The 17372-nt window shown below is 31.1% G+C and overlaps 1 protein-coding gene across 1 annotated transcript; it reads right to left on the minus strand.

The window, feature by feature from the left end:
* Nucleotides 1-1518: 1518 nt before the first annotated feature.
* LOC126698500 (vacuolar protein sorting-associated protein 2 homolog 3) lies at nt 1519-8267 on the minus strand. The gene is made up of 11 exons (XM_050395772.1): nt 8079-8267; nt 7805-7849; nt 5484-5518; nt 5349-5399; nt 5095-5199; nt 4915-4986; nt 4139-4210; nt 3949-4029; nt 3497-3532; nt 3329-3384; nt 1519-1777 (listed from the first exon to the last, which is right to left on the minus strand). The coding sequence occupies exons 1-11, from the start codon at nt 8113-8115 to the stop codon at nt 1726-1728; spliced, it is 642 nt and encodes a 213-aa protein (XP_050251729.1). The 5' UTR covers nt 8116-8267; the 3' UTR covers nt 1519-1725.
* Nucleotides 8268-17372: the final 9105 nt, after the last annotated feature.

Raw genomic sequence — 17372 nt, forward strand, 5'->3', positions numbered from 1 at the left:
ATATATATATATATATCAAAACAAACTTAATCATGTGAATGAATAATATGCCATAGTTGTTAAAATAGTGAATTGATTTTTTTTTATTTATTGTATATTAACCATATCATATCATATATCGTAAGAAACACACATTATAAAATTCATTTAAAAATCCATAAATGTATATATGTAAAATATATATTTATTGTGTGTATATATATTATATCAGTATATATTTATTAATAAATTTGAACATATTCAACTAAAGACTATTTAATCGTTACTTATATAATAATTTTTTAAATATAACTATTTGAACGAATGAAACAAAAATATAACAATTAAAATAAGACTATATATATATATATATATATATATATTAGTTCTATATTAAAACAAGTGAGGGGATTTGAATATGAGATATCTCCAATAAAACAATAAGAGTTGTCGAATCAACCAATTGAGCTACAATGCTTTAGGCCTTATATAATTTTTTTTTTCTCATATTTCATCATTTCGCCTAATCAACATCACCTCTAATTCTCTATAGTCCAAGTCAATATTAGCATAATTTTATCATCTTACAAAATCATCTCACATTGACATCTTTCTCTTATCCAACTTCGTTCTTCATCATTTTCAACCTTTACAATTTATTTCATTAACTTATTCTCTATCTCTCTCTTTTTATTGCGATTCAGGCTTTTTAGATCAATAACAATATATATACATATATATATATATATATATATATTTAGAGAATATATTTTTACATTTATATTATTTGTACTTTATTCATTGTATAGAAAAATATTTGCACCTTCCTATAAACTATAGCTGTCTTTTGTGGGGAAAGAGAGGGGGAAAAAATACCCCTCATCGACATTTTATTTTAGTGGGTTTAATTAAAGAGTCCGAATTTGATAAGGATAGAATGTAAAACTCATATTTTATACCATTCATTAAGAAATTGACACATCGGCTTTTTTACTTAAGACTCAATACATCCTACCACACATAATAACATCTAAATAAACTCATAGTTAAGTTGGATTTTCAAATGGGTATTAAAATTAATTAAGTGTGGTTATATTTATTCTTTAATATGTAATATTATGATGTAGCATATTAAAATTGAAAGGGTAAAACTTGGGTTTTATACCACATTTTTATAAAATAGCACAATAATTGAATAACCCAATAATTGTGTTAAAAAGAAGTCCAATAACTTATTGGATCTGATCCAAAGCAAAATTTTTAGCTAAACACTCAATTTGAGCCTATGTCTATGCATCATCCGATACATACAATTCATTCCATATGTATCCATGTATCGTACGATGCTTTTCATAAGCATGGCCAATTCGTACCTAAGATACGATACTCTTTTAGTTCAATTTGGGTAAGTATAATCCTATATTAACTATGCTATCACAACTTCCACCTCCCCCCCAACCCACCACACCCCCCCCCCCCCCCCCCACACACACAAAAAAAAAAAAAAAAAAAAAAAACAAAACAAAACCAAAACAAACCTGACAAAATTCGATTTAGGACTCATTACATTTTTTGCAAATGTGATGGAGAATCACTGTCCATGGCATTCCACAAAATATGCAGAACAAAACAATGAAATAGCATCTCAAGATACATGCTGAAATGAGTAGCATCCTACGGAGATAGAATATCTACAGTAAACTACCTTGCAGAAATTCACTAACTCACAAATATCCAATCTTCAGCTCATGGATTTCTAAGAGCTGCCAACCGCTTCTCAAGCTCATCAACTCCCGAACTGCATGGGCCAAAATTCCATGGTTGATCAAAAACAGGAAAGAGTAGAGAATTTTATTTTATTTTTTGAATAGCAAGGAAGGAGTAGAGCAAATGAACACAGTTCTCAATTTGCAAATGAAATTCCCCGCCTGCCCACCTAGGGGGTGGGGGGTTGGTAAAATGAAGATACGATTTATTGCATAAAACTAATAGACAATTATTTTGGTAGGTATGCAATGCACCTCCCACAACAATCAAAAATATATAGTCTATAAGAAAAAGAACAAACAAGTGCTTTAGAACAACACATTAACATCGATTAATTTAGTAATAAACCTAAACACGGCACAATAAATAAACATGATTTAACTAATTCGTATATTAAACAGAAATTTTTTTTGATAGGTATATATTAAACAGAAAATTGCAACCTTGAAGTAAAAAAGAGTGACAAAGATTGAGTGCCACTCAGGTGACATTTGTCTTAAATGAAAGAGAAAAAGGAGAATCTGAATGGGTTACTTGAAGAGTGTCAGAGAATAAAGATGGCAGTCTATAATTCATGCCTGTAGATTTAATTTTTACCTAGTTTAAAAAAAAAAAAAAAACTTTTACCTTGCATTTCATAGTATTTTTAGAATTTGAAAATAGACTTTACATGAAAACACCTAATAAATTATGTGTCCTTATGTGTCCACTATGGCCACAAAAAATATAAGAATTTCAACTTTACCTAGTCCACAAACGATGAAGTCAATTAGCATGTTTTAATCAACACAAACAAAGCTGTTACACTCCTTAAATACAGGCACATGACAGTTAAAATATTAAGCATTAAGAAAGCCTTTCAAACAACTATATTTTGAAACGTACATCTAAATATCTAATCCATATATAGGCCAATTTTATACCACCTTATCCAAAGGGTACAGGGGAAAAAGAGTTTCCTTTTATCAATACTTTAAATTGCAGAGAATTTAAACTTCATGCTCAATGAATATCACATTCAATTATGTACAACAAAATACTACAAAAGAATAGATAATTAGATGAAGCAAACATGCCAATACTGGTGCAATATCAATTCTCAAACAGCATTAGCTACTTAAACTAATTAATAAGCAAGTGGCACGTAAATCATCACTATCTCAATATTTTAAGCAAAATCAATGCATTTCACATTTTTTTTTTCATGACAAATACAAAACCAACACCTAAGCATTTGAGACCCTGAATTTTACTTAGTTAAACCTTTGACCACTACAATAAGACCTTCATAGACAGTATTGCAGTGCTTCCTATCACAGTTCAAGCAAAAAAGAGGTTTAAATTCAATATTTTAATAACTGATTACATTTTTCCCAGCTGTAAACCCATCAACATGTCTTACTTTCAGTTTCATAAAAATCTTTCTCATAGTCAAATACAAATTCATCAACCTCAAAAATCATGTGTCACAAGGCATACAATTGTAAAGAAACTAAAATGTACCCCTGATTTCAATTTTTTTTTTCTTTTTTGTGGGGGTCGGGGATACAGGGAAGGTTACAAGGCAAGCAGTGTTATATACCTGCTGGCAGCATCAGCACTTTTCTGGGCAATCCTTCCTTTGGGAGCTGCTGACAACTGCCAAGAGTTCAAGTATAACCCAAATCAGCTTAGTTACAAAATAATAATAATAATAATAATAATACCAAATGGTAACAAAGTCCAGAAATGAATAGCTTCTGATACCAACCTGTGAGGCAACATCAACACCAATTTCATCTAGCACCTGCAAGAGAAAATAAAAAGAAAATTTTGCCATTACTCATTCCAAAACCCTATAATTGATGATTTATAAAGTAAATAAACCTAATATGGTGTCCATCTAAACTTGTAAGAACGTAGGGTATTTGACATCATTTCTTCTCAATCTTTCTAGCTTTACCACCAGAAACCCAGAAGTCTGTAACTAGTGGCTCAAAATTATCAGGTTGGTTCAAATCCATTGCATGCAATTACAAAATGACAATCAAACTCAGACAGACAAGTCATTTAAAAACTATTAGGGACATCCCTGGATAAGTAAAAGGATTAAACTACTCCTAAATTTCATAAGTCCAATGGTAATTCACTTAAGAAAAAAACTATAAACAAGTGCAATTATTTTAAAAAGTACAATTAATAAATGCAATTAAAGAAGCCTGCCTGATTTGTGAGTTCTTCGGTCTCATCTTCAGCCTCGTCATCATCCAAGGCATCATCTATGGCATCTGACATCATTTCAGTCTGCAACCCTCAAAAATAGACCATTAAGTTCCAAAATATGCAATCAAGAAGCAAACAAAAACTTATTTCCCATAATAGTATAGTCTACAAAGTCAGGGGACAATCTTACAGTCATATCCATCTGGGCAGATTGTTTCTGAAATTCCCGTATCACCTTTGCTTGCTTTGCAGGGGCCATTTGCTGCAAAAGAAATATATCAGTAACAAAAACATCTGCTATTTATGAAGTGCAATTGTACGACTTAAGGTTTCATCTAAATGGTAATCAAACAAACATCAAGTGAAAGAAAGGATCTTTTGACCAACTCATTATAAATCATTAAGAAGTCTCTTTGAGATCAAATCATGTTATTGCAGTCAAATCTTGAATCTTGTAACAGATTATTGCGTGTGTGTAACTTTTGCTAAAGTCACACAAGTCAAAAACTATACATTAAATTAATGTTTTGTCAATCTCATCATTAAATCACATGTTCTCCCAATTCTTATCATGCATGTCAAATTTCACATCAATTGGATGTTGTTTACTATTTAATCTATAAATTCCAGCATTTGGTGTATTTTAAATAATAAAAAAATAAAAACTAGAAATTTGAACAATTTACAAATGAGATGACTCTTAAATCCAATCACCTTAATATTTGACAAGCATGACAGTGTGTTAAACACATATAATCCAATGGTGGTTTTGACAAATTACTGCCAATAAAAAAAGATTTTGTGTGGTGTAACAATAACCAAAAGTTACACACACGCGTGCGATGGTGGTTTTGACAAATTACTGCCAATAAAAAAAGATTTTGCGTGGTGTAACAATAACCAAAAGTTACACACACACACACGCACGCGCATGTATGTGTATATTAGTAAATATTACCATCTAACCTTATTCATGGCTGCCATTGCCTTGGTGGCACCTTTCATGCCCACAGCAACTGACGAATGTGCATGCATTGCCTGCAGACAGGAAAAATGTTGCTAAAGCACCATGCACAGATGCACTAGAAAAAGCCGAAAAAGAAAAAGAAAAAATCAAAAAACACAGACAGATCTTTGACAGTCCACCTGTGTATGAGTTGCTATTCCTCTCATTTGAGCTCGACTACCTTGTAAGTTTGCTATTTGTTGCCTAAGCCTGATTAGCTGGCGAGCTAGAATTTTGGTTGCTCCCTGCAGAACACACAGACAGAAATAGGACAGGCAAATGATAAATCTGAAAGATTCAAGTAACACAAGAACTGTAGCTAAATTAGATGTCACAAACTCAAGTATTTTAGGACTGGCATGAATCTAGTCGACTAATAAGAAACAGAACATACCTCATTTCCAGTTTTAGCCGTTCTCTTTATCTCAGCAACAAGCTTCTTTTCCTAACATGATTTAAAATTATGTGAGAGATAACAACACAAACTTAGAAAGAGGAGATGAGGATAATTTGGAAGCTCTTCACATACTTCTAATTGCAAAGCTCCAATTTCCTTCTCTATACCTGAATCCACATGGAAAAACATTAAAAACATTTATTCAAGAATTGATAAATTGCCATGGCCACAAAATTTACCAATGAACTGTTAACACTACTTAAAAAGGCAAAAAGAAAATGTAATTTGATCCCATAAAATGAGGAGCTTAAGAAGCAGTTGCAGCAAAATGATAAAATTCCACATCCCAAAAGAGAGTCACATACCCTTCAACCAATTTTGATGACTTATCAGATTAATATAATGCTTTGTGATAAGGCTATGTTTTCCCATCTACAATATCATGGGCATTCCAATATCCAATGTAAAACAAAATAATACTATAAGTACAGGTAAAAGACTAAGTCAAACAACAAATAATACTTCTAAATCAATAAGAAACAACTCACTATGCAAAGTAACCGAACTAAACACACTAATCTTACCAATGTAATGGATCCACAATAGACTAGTCAGGGTCAACCACAGGTATGCTTTTTTGCCAAAGTTGTACTCTTTGTTACTTCTTCAATTGACATTTCCTTTTTTACTACTTCTATTATTGTATTTTTTTGTTATCCTTGACCTTTTTTAATTCCCTCCACTTGAATCAACTCACCCTCTCACCGGTGCATTAATCACTCTCATCTGAACATGACCAAACATCTCAAGCGACTCTCCCTCATCTTTTAATCGATAGGGACCACCCCAATTTTTAAGCAATTGAATCCTATCTTTCCTTGTATTTCCACTAGTCCATCTTTCTATTTTTAAAGAGTGAGGAAATATAAAAAGGAATTTACAATGAAGACTGCCAAGAAAATTAGCTCAATCATACAAGGATATTAGAAGAAAAGACTTCAGTGAATTCCAGTTAAACATAACACCATTAAATGTCAAATTATTAGACTCTTGCCACAGAGTCCACATAACACAGTGTAATAGCCAACATATTTTTATAGCTCACATTACTACCAAGCCAACCTTTCCAACAAGCAAGAACCTCTGTCAATGGTCCTAGGCATCACCCAACATACTCAAAAAAAGAGTTAGCAGTTAGCAATTGTTAGGGTACCCAATCAAACAACTCGATCTGCTCCTCTAAATAATGGCTCAGCTCCAAAAATCCAAGGATGCCCCTCCACTTCAAGTTTAACCCAATTTGGAGGAGCTAACAACCACTGACGAGAATTTCCTCTTTATTTGATAGAATTTATAAAGGATCCATCACCGTAGCAACTAGACAAGGATGGTTATAGATTATTTCTCTAGTTAAGGAGTACAAGTGGACCTAGTTTCAAATACAGTTCTAGTTTTGTTTTGATAAGTAAAGAAAAAGGTAAAAAATACAGATCTAGTTCATAGCCATCACCTGCATTTTTCTTTTTTTTTCTTTTTTTAAACGAGACAGATTCTCAATTGGTGGCACACTAGTAAGCATCTCCAAAATCTGTTTGCTAATTTTGCACTCTTTCACTGGGTCTGGCCTATCTTTTTTTTTTAATAATAATTGCAATTCATTAATACCAAAAAAGGCATATACAGGAAGCATCCAAAGAGAAGAAAAACAAAGCATGGAAAAGAAACATAGAAAAGAGGAGAGCAAAAGTCATTAAATTGAATGGCTAAGTCATAAGGAATCTAGGAACTCCATCAAAGAGTATGTAGAAGGAGCAGAGGAGTGTGATACCCATTCAAAGAACGTTTCCGTCAAGCGTGCATCGATTCCATTCCATCCAGATGCACCACATAAAACTAGAAATGTATTTGAACTAGCCTATCTATGTTACAATCTCCACATAACAGCATCTTGAGTCAAATTTCCATGTACTCTTGCTTCAATTTTAGAATTTTTTAATATAAGTGACCAAGTACTCTATTTGATTACTGAAAGCACCTTTGTTTTCACAATTTTTACCGTTCTTGATCCTATAAACAGTTGCAAGAATCCATTTGAAATCGTAAAATCTACTGAAACAAGTTCACAAGCTCATGTGGATGATCACCACAACTGAAATAAAATAATTTACTCAGCTTCCTTGCACACCCCAATTCAAAAGTGACACTTGTTATTAAAATTCAAAGTACCCAACAATCATTTTAAAGCTATAAATCAATGCCAATCTACCCCAGAAAGGCACAATGCCTAATCTATAACACAAGGCCTCTCCCATTAAGCCCAACATCACAAAATTTAGCTTCCATAACAATCTACAAATATACTAAACGCATAAACTACAATGATGATTGATGATGATGATTCTTCAATGTAATTAAAAGTTAACTTTTTGGAAATAATAACAATATATGTATACCTCTAGTAGCATTTGTCATCTCTCTCTTGCTCTCCCTAAGAGCCTCTGCAATTAGCACACACAAACTCAAAATCAGAACAAAATAAAGCAAACCCATAATTCAAGTTACTCCACAAAACCCAAAAAGTCAAACAAAATTCAGTCTTGCAACGATCGAATTTTCAAAGACTAATTGATTGTTTTTAACAAATAACTGAAACCGTGACTTAAAAACGCGTATAATTTGAATTGAATGAGAAGGAGAAAAGGGAGGGGATAGAACTAGAAGACGAACCTTTGGGGGTGGGTTTCTTTGAGAAGATGTTCATCATCTCTGTCTGATCGAAAGGGTCCTAAGCTGTTCAACGGTGGAGGAAAGTCTATTCAGTCTTCTAATCTAAGGTTTTGGAGTTTGCGTGTGTGAGACAGAGAGGTCAGAGTTGCCTGGAAGATGTGTAGAAAGCGCGCAATGATTCAGCGTTTTCTTGCAATTTATATATGGATCCTGTGGTGCCTCATGGCATTTTTTTTTTTTTTTTTTTAATAACCCTTATTACATTTGTTAATTCACTGCTTTAGGAAGGTTTTCATTCTAAAAAATATTTTAAAAATCAGGTATTTTTTTCTTTTTTCATTAAAATTTTTAAAAATATCTTTTAAATCATTATTATTAAGGCATTCGTTATTTTTTTTTCCTTGTATACAGAAAAGGACCATAGGACTTGGCTGTGCTTCACAATTTTTAAAGGCTTTTGACTTTTATTTGAAAGGCTTTTGACTTTTATTTGAAGTTGCACCATTTCTAAAGGCTTTTGACTTTTATTTGAAGATGGGTTAAAGCGATACTTAAGTTGTAAGTAATGTATTAAATTGAAAATTACAACCCTCAAACTTAGGGTAATTTTGATTTTGATCAGCTCCCCCTTTCGTTAGGTTTCATTCAGTGGCGGTTCTAGAAATTTTGTTTAGGAGGGTCATTAAAAAATTTTAATAAAAAATAAACTTGAATATATCGAGTTATCGACAAAAAAAATTAATACATAAAGTTATACAATTTTCTTCTACAAATTTTCAAATTTTAAATTGTTATATGATAGTTCATTATGAGTATCTATTGCCAATGTGGGTAGCTATGAGCCTATGACCATCTTATTTTGTTAAGTTTATCTAACATTTTTATTTTTATGCTATTGCTATTATCTATTTGTTATTGTATTTATAAAGAAAAATTTAAACTAAATGACTAAACTAAACTCATTAGTTTTGTATTAATTATTGACACACACAACTACACTTATTCATACATAAACTTACACGTTATGTGTCTAAATAACCAATCAAATGCTTGGACAATCATTAACTTTACAAATTTTTTTTTTTTAAGTTTTACTAACTTTATAACAAAAAGTTATTATAACATGATAACAATACACAGACATGTAACAAACCATCTCTATTTCCTAATTATTAAATTATATAAATTTATATTGTACACACAAATATCCACACACATCATAATTCACACAAATAGCATTATAACAAAAAGTAATGCACACAATCAAATTAGATACACTCACACACATAATATAAATTTATAAAAAAAAAATTTAAAAAAAAGTAATACTTACCATTCACAAACACTTACACTTTACTCTTAGAGTTGGAAATACTTGTAATAAGGGTGTGTAAAATTTAAGTCACGGTGTGCAAAAATATTTTTAAAAATAAATTAAAGTATTAAACTAACAAAAAATAATATTATATATATATATATATATATATATATATATATATTTTTTTTTTTTTGAAGTCAGGGGGTTCATTTGAACCCCCTGAATATAAAGTAGAGTTGCCCCTGGTTTCATTTAGGTTTACTCCCTTTTGTTAATGCGTTTGTAGGAGGCAAAATTTTAAGCCAATTATAAAATGCCACATCAAAATTTAGTGACAAATTCTATATTAATATGTCATCAAATGATGACATGTGTTATCCAAATTGATATTACATTGGCATATTGAAATTTGTCATGTGTCATTTGATCCACAAGATAAAGATAAATTCTCTATTCAAAATTTATGGATAATTATCATTATCAAAATAAATAAATAAAATAAAGATAAATTTTCTATTCAAAATTGATGGATAATTATCTTTATTAAAATAAATAAATAAAATAGAGATAATTATTTATCTTTGTTAATTATTATCTTTATCAAAATATGATATTTATCAAAATAGATAAATAGAGATAATTATCTCTAATCAAAATTTGGGTCAATCAAGAGTCTATTACATAGTATTTCAATTTAAAGTGGGGCTTATCCTTTGAAATCACTATAAATAGAGGACATCCCCTCTCATTTTCACAACTAAGTTTTCAAGAACTCCAAGCTTTAGAGAAATTCTGTCTCAAGAATCTTTGAGGAACTTGAAGAACATTCGAAGAACTTAAAGGACAACAAATCTCTAACAAGCTCAAAGTCAGAGATTCGTTATGAAGACCATTTGATCCATCTTCCAACCAAATTGAAGAAAATTTTGCATTCAAGTCAAGACCATAAAGAAGATAGAATCAAAGGAGCACTTTTTGTAAAATAGTCAAAACAGAGATTGTACTCATTACTTGATTAATACAAAATTATATTTGTGGAACTCCTTTTGTTTGATTTTCTACTATTGAGAAATTTTTTATTTACAACATTGTGTGTAGTTGTCCAATATGATCAAAATTAATTAAAATAGTCATAACCATCGAGGGTGCAAAATTAAAATAATAAAAAACATAAAGGTTGCAAAATCGAAACAAATGCAAACATAGAGGGTGCAAAAATTAAAAGAAATACAAACATAGAAGGTGTCATTACTCATTGAGTTGTCACTTGTCAATCAAATAGTTAACGGAAACATACGAGGGGAGTGGATCATAATTTTGAAACTTCATGGGGGAAAAATCAAAATTATTTCTAATTTTAGATGTGTAATTTGCAATTTAATCCTAATAATATCCTACTTTAGATGTGTGATTCTAATTTAATTGTAATAACATCATACTTTGTGGTGTTCGATCACACCTCCCCTCCTCACTATCCTTATATATATTGAAAGCCATGAGAGAAGGAGTGGGGAAGAAAGAAAGAGGAAAATGTGAAAGAAGGCATTATTTGGTTTTTTGATATATTTCTATGTGAGATGGAAAAGGGGTGGCAAAAAAAGAAAGAAAGAGGAAAATGTGAAAAAAATCATTATTTGGTTCTTTTATATATCTTGATGTGAGAAGAGCAATGCGAGAAATTTGAGATTCTTTTTTTTTTTTTTTTTTTTAAGAAAAAAGAAATATCTCATTAGCAAATATCAATGAGAATACAACTAAAAATATCATTCATTAAACAAACAAAACTTTCAAAAAAAAAAAAAAAACTCAAAATGAATTTCATTGATAAAAAAATGCAATTACAATAGTGTTTGAGAATAAAATAGCATGGGTTAGGTCCTAGGTACAATCTAAAGAAAATAAGGTACACAAATTTATTTTTTAGTCACGATATGGTAAAAAGAAGAAGAAAAAAAAAAGATTACATGGATAAAGTTAATCTCATTTAACCTAAGTAGTCTTATAGGGAATCACCAATTTATCCACACATGTGAAAAAAAATAATAATAATTTGAATTCATAGAAATTACTTATACAAACTAAAAAAAAAAATCTAAAATCAAAGATCAATGAGTTAGGGTTTGTTTGGGATCTACTTATTTTGCTGAAATTGAAATTTTTTTGCTGTAAGTACCGTAGCGAACTAATTTAAAAACTAGCTGATTGTTTTTTGTCTGAAAGTACTGTAGCTGAAATTGAAAGTACTGTAGCTAAAGCTGAAAGTATTGTAGATTTTTTTTTTTTTTTGGTGTGTGTGTGTAATTTGAACCCTATTTTAGTGCTTGAATATGCAAAGTGACTTCCAAATATGAAAGCCAAATATTTAACAACAATAACAACAACAATAATAATAACTATATATTTTTTGTCTTAAATATTAATTTACTATCAAGTTTTTTTTTTTTGAGAAAGCATTTACTATCAAGTTTGTGTATCATCATTAAGATACATATTTAATCAAAACCATTAATTATGGTTACCAAAAAAAATACCATAATGTTAATGGTAATTATAACCACAAGTTTTTAGATTTTAACAAAAAAAAATACCATAATATGAATGGTAATTATAACATTAGTATCAAAGGAAGTCCTAGGATGGAGGCATCCCACATATCGATGCTGTGATATTGTTCCAAACCACTTTCATCTCAGGTTCATCTAAAGAAAAGATCATGTGTCATTTCATCGTAATCACCTCCCTCGCTACTTTGACATGTGCCATCTCTAGAAAGCCCTAGTCCAAGGTCATTGTCTTCATGTGTTCTAATAAAATTATGAAGAACCATTGTAGCAACAATAATGCGTTTTTAAATGCGTATATCATAGGATGGCATATCGGGGAGGTAGTATCTTTCTCCCTTAAATGGTGCAAGGAACCCTTTCTTCATAAGGTACCCCAAATCAATAAGATAGTATTTTCTTGCAAATGAGAATGTTTATTACATTAACATTTTCACTATATGACACATACTTTAATTGAAGAAGGTGACCTGCCTGTCTAGTCTACCATGTCTACTCAAAAACAATTTTAAAAAGGCCAAGAGAAAAAATATTAAATTATTATTATTCAACATTTCAATTTTAAAAAGGCCAAGAGAAAAAATATTAAATTATTATTATTCAACATTTCAATGCCTGTGGTTGAACTTTTGAAATGAAAAATCAGATTTATCTAATGCTGCTTTAGTTTATTTCCTTAGCAATGTGAAATTTCTGTAACAATGGTTGAATATGAAGAAGCTGAAACTTTATGTTTGAATAAGAGAGAAAATTTCACCATGTACCAACAATTGCTTCTTCAGATTTATGTCTATCTACTTTAGGCAGTATTTAGAAAGTACCTAGTATGAATCAACAAGAGATATATGAATTCATCATTCCAAGCAAATAATCTTATGGATAATGGTTCATCATTGCTTCAGCAGATGTATCTTATTTCCATAGATAGCTCATAGAGGCATTTCAACAAATAGTTAATTACATTTCAATTAGAGTTACTTCAAAGACAGGAAGACACCCATAAAATTAAATGAAATACATAGAAACCCACGGATAAGTCACACAAAAATACAAAACCCACAAACAAACCTACACAATTCCATTGAAATTTTGTTCATGCAAAATTCAGCCATGCCCAACAAAAAGGGAAAAACACACCGACACATCAAAAAACTCTAAAAACTTAAATACAACTCACAGGAATCTGACATTGGCATCTCTCCCTCACAATGGCGACATCAGCTTTGTGGTTGATTTTCTCTCACAGCCAAGAAAATCACAATGATAAAGGCTCTTCCAGAGAGTTTGTATCACTTTGTCAGAATAAAGGCTGTTTCAGAGAGTTTGTGTATCAGATGCTTCGCATAAATTGGGGCAATTGGTGGTAGATGTAAAATTTCAAATCTTGAGGATGAAGTTGGGGCATTGATGAGGAAGAAGAAGAGAGATTTTCTTGCAAGATACGACTGAAGAGAAAACAGAGATTCAAAAAATGATCGTTGCTAAATGCACTGTTTCTATAAAAAATAAGTTGCGTTTTTCCTTTCAATTGTGGGCCCTATGAACAGTGAAAAAGGACTCACAAAAATAATCAAAACGCAGAAACACAGCCAACTTCTAGCATGCCAAATGCATGCTTAGTCCATGTAAGGTGATGAAATTTGCATTTGATAATAATCAACAATCAATTTTCAACAAACCATAGGTCATGTGATTTATTTGCATGCGTGCGTCAGTGCGTGTGTATATATACACACACAACCATGTGGTCAATCATATCATGGAAATTTTTTATTTTGATTTTGATTTTGATTTTTTTTTTTTTTTTTTTTTTTTTTTTTTTGATGTTCATGTTCTCAATCAACTATTAAAACTATATTCAATCAATACATCAATCAATTCTTATCATGAGATATGGAATCATTTATATCATTGCAATTACTCTAATCATTTCAAGTCATGCAAGCTATATGAATCATACAAATTTTTGGACCATGAACATATCATATTAACAAACTAAAACCCTAAATAGGTTAACCCATATCATCAAATAAAATCATATTAGTGTAAGAAATTTAAAATTACACAAAAAACTTAAATATGTGAAACATAGTATACTTGTAAGCTCACCTCTAACAATAAAAAAGCTGACAAATGATCTTTAGATTAAGATTTCATTAATTTGAAAGGTGCAACTATTCATTTTCTCAAATCTATCATGAATCTTGTCATTGTTCCCAAAGAGGAAATTGTGCCTTGGTTTCTTCTTATTGAATAGTTGGAGGAATGAAAATGGTTAGATGATCCTATGAGCTAGGGTTTGGTGTTTGATAGATGGAAAAATGTTGAAATATTTTTTTTGGGCAAGTGGAAAGGAGTTTCTAATCTAAATTTCATGGGGTTATAGTATTTGTTCTGAAAATGGAGACTTGCCTTTAAGACTTCTGCTCTAATCCTCTCTAGCTTTTTCTAGAAGCTTATTGGTTTCTTTAGAGTTGTATATCCTCTATACATATATAGGAGTCAAAGGTGCTAGAGTTCAATTAGAACTTTTTAATTTTAGAGCCATCTCAACTCATATCTTTCCCTTAAGGTGATACAATAAGAATGCAACTAAAAAAAAAACAAATAATCTATTAAAAATTTGAGTTAGAACAATGAAGTATTAATGAAGTCATTATGTATTCCAATTGACATATTGTGAAAGAAGAAATTAAACAATATATGTTGGTTGTCAAAAGTGGCCCGAGCATGTGAAAGAAGTTAAAAAATATATATTGAGAAGAAAAAGAAAAAAGAAAAAGAGCAATTAAATTATACGACTGATTTTGATGATATGATTTTTAATGAAGAAGAGTAGGATGAGGTTGCTAAAGTTGATGCTTGTGGCAAACGGGTACAAAATGTAGGTGGCAATGGCACTAGTAAAAAAAAACCATAGCATGTAAGTCCTATGGATGCATTTGTCACTACTCCTCCTAAAACAACACAAATAGGAAAGAGTGGAAAGGGGGTCCAAACAATAATTAATGATACTTATAAGAAAGAGTTAAGAGAAAAGGCTTGTGTTGATATAGCAATGTGGATGTATGAAGTAGCAATTCCATTCAATGCTGTGAATTATGATGGTTCAAAGTTGCAATTCAATCAATTGGATGATATGAAGACTCCAAGTTACCATGAAATGAGAGTTCCTTTATTAAAAAATGAAGTGGCCCACACCGATGAAATAATGAAGAGCCATAAAGAATAATGGGCAAGAACTAGATGTTCCATTATATTTGATGGATGGCAAGAGAAAAGTTATAGATCTTTGATAAATTTTTTGGTAAATTGCGCTAAGGGAAGCATGTTTATAAAGTTTATTGATGTGTCTTTATATATAAAGAACGAGAAAGGATGTTTCAACTACTTGATAGCATGGTGGAGAAAATTGGAGCAGATAAATTTGTACAAATTATAACTGATAATGACTCAAGTTATGCGATGGCAAGTAATAAGTTACTTATAAAACTATTTATTTTAATCTCATGAAAATAGAAAATAGTATTTGTATTGTATCTTCCTATTTATCTTAATTGTTACTAATTGTCATGTTTATATTTTTACATTATGAGGATGCTTATTGGAGGCAAACTGACCTTATTTGTATTGGACCCCATGTGCTGCCCATTGTTGGATTTGATGTGGGAAGACATTGCAAAGCTTCCTACAATAATGAGAACAATAAAAAGGGAAATTGAGCTTACTGGGTATATATATAATCATACATGTCTCATGAACATGATGAGACGGTTTACAATGCTAAGGAACTTGCTTAAGCCTGCTAAAATTCGATTTCCTACTTCCTTTCTCACATTATCAAGTATACATAAGCAAAAGGAAAACTTGAGAAAGATGGTTACTTCTGAGGATTGGACCTGTAACAAATGGGCAAAGGAGCTAAAAGGAAAAAATGGTGGCTCAAATAGTTTTAATGTCTACATTTTGGAACATTATTGTCTATAGCCTTAAAGTGTCAGGTCCTCTTATTTGTGTGCTTCGATTGGTTAATGGGGGAAAAAACCTGTCATGGGATACATTTATGAGGCTATGGATCGAGCTAAAGAAGCAATTGAAAAACCTTTTAATGAAGCAAAGATAGATACAAAGAAATCTTTGAAATAATGTCAACTCCATCAGCCTTTGCATGCGGCTGGCTATTTCTTAAATCCAGAATATTTTTATGATAATCGCTCTAAAATTAAGCAAGATGAAGAGGTGATTTGGACTATACAAATGCATACAATGGTTGGTTCCAAACATTAATCAACAAGTTATGATTATTGAAGAGTCGACATCATATAAGAGAGACGAAGGCCTCTTTGCGTTGCCTATGACTGTTAGGTAGAGAAAGAAAAAAGCACCAGATATTCGCTTTGTTAGCTTTTTGTTAGCTTTTGTTAGTTGTTACGTATTAGTTTATCCATTTTATTAAATGGCAAAATTATTTAGCTTTTATAATGTTTTAGTTAAGGGTTAAGAGTTAAGAGCATTTTTTATTTTCCTTAACAGTTGATTGGTTGTTTGCTTATGGATAGGGATAGCAATTTTGTCCCACCCCACTTGACTTGTCCCTCCTCGTTTCGCCCCGTGCGGCGATGGATTTACACTTTTTAAACCCACCCTGCCCCGTCCTGCTCCACTTTGCATTAATAAGGGTTAAATTGTAAAATTTTCATACCTTAAAACCCTACTATTTAAACAAAAATATCATCAGCTTATTTTATTGGCGTAAATGCACTTTTGGTCCCTACATTTTGGGTCATTTCTCAGTTTAGTCCCTAAACTATTTTTGCTCCTAGGTCTGTCCTTAATTTTTTAAAATCATTTTTAAAATGGTCCCTGTTGTCAACCGAATAACAGAAAAATCTGAGGTGGCAAACGGAGTGCATAGGTGGCATGTTAGATGCCGACGTGTCTAATAAAATAACTTTAATAAATACCACGTCAGCATCCATGTCAGCATTTTAATAAATAAAAAAGCCATCTCAAAAAATTGAAAAACAAATAACGAAATAAATTTTTTTAAAACACCTTTTTTTTTCCATTATTTTTCGGAAGAACATTGTTCTTCTTCTTTCCCAGGACATGAACTTCATGCTTCATATTCTTTCCCAAATCAAACCCAATAAATCCAAGAAATCAAACCCATAAACATCCAGTAAATCAATCCTAATAAATCCAAGAAATCAAACTCATAAACCACCCAATAAATCTAAGAAATCAAACCCATAAACATCTAGTAAATCAAACCCAATAAATCCAAGAAATCAAACCCAATAAATCCAATAAATAAATATACAAATCCACATCAAAAAAAAAAAAAAAAATCACAAACACGAAACCAAACTCACTAAGACATCTCCATCTCCAAAACACAAACATGGTCACATC

This window comes from Quercus robur, chromosome 9 (assembly GCF_932294415.1).
Source record: "Quercus robur chromosome 9, dhQueRobu3.1, whole genome shotgun sequence".
NCBI lineage: Eukaryota > Viridiplantae > Streptophyta > Magnoliopsida > Fagales > Fagaceae > Quercus > Quercus robur.

What these genes read in the sequence shown, in the direction of transcription:
- LOC126698500 (XM_050395772.1), bottom strand. Translation starts at nt 8,115, where the DNA reads ATGATGAACATCTTCTCAAAGAAACCCACCCCCAAAG. An exon ending in AAAGAAACCCACCCCCAAAG is followed by an intron (nt 7,850 to 8,078) that starts GTTCGTCTTCTA and finishes TGCTAATTGCAG; the next exon opens with AGGCTCTTAGGGAGAGCAAG. An exon ending in CAATGGCAGCCATGAATAAG is followed by an intron (nt 4,211 to 4,914) that starts GTTAGATGGTAA and finishes TTTCTTTTGCAG; the next exon opens with CAAATGGCCCCTGCAAAGCA.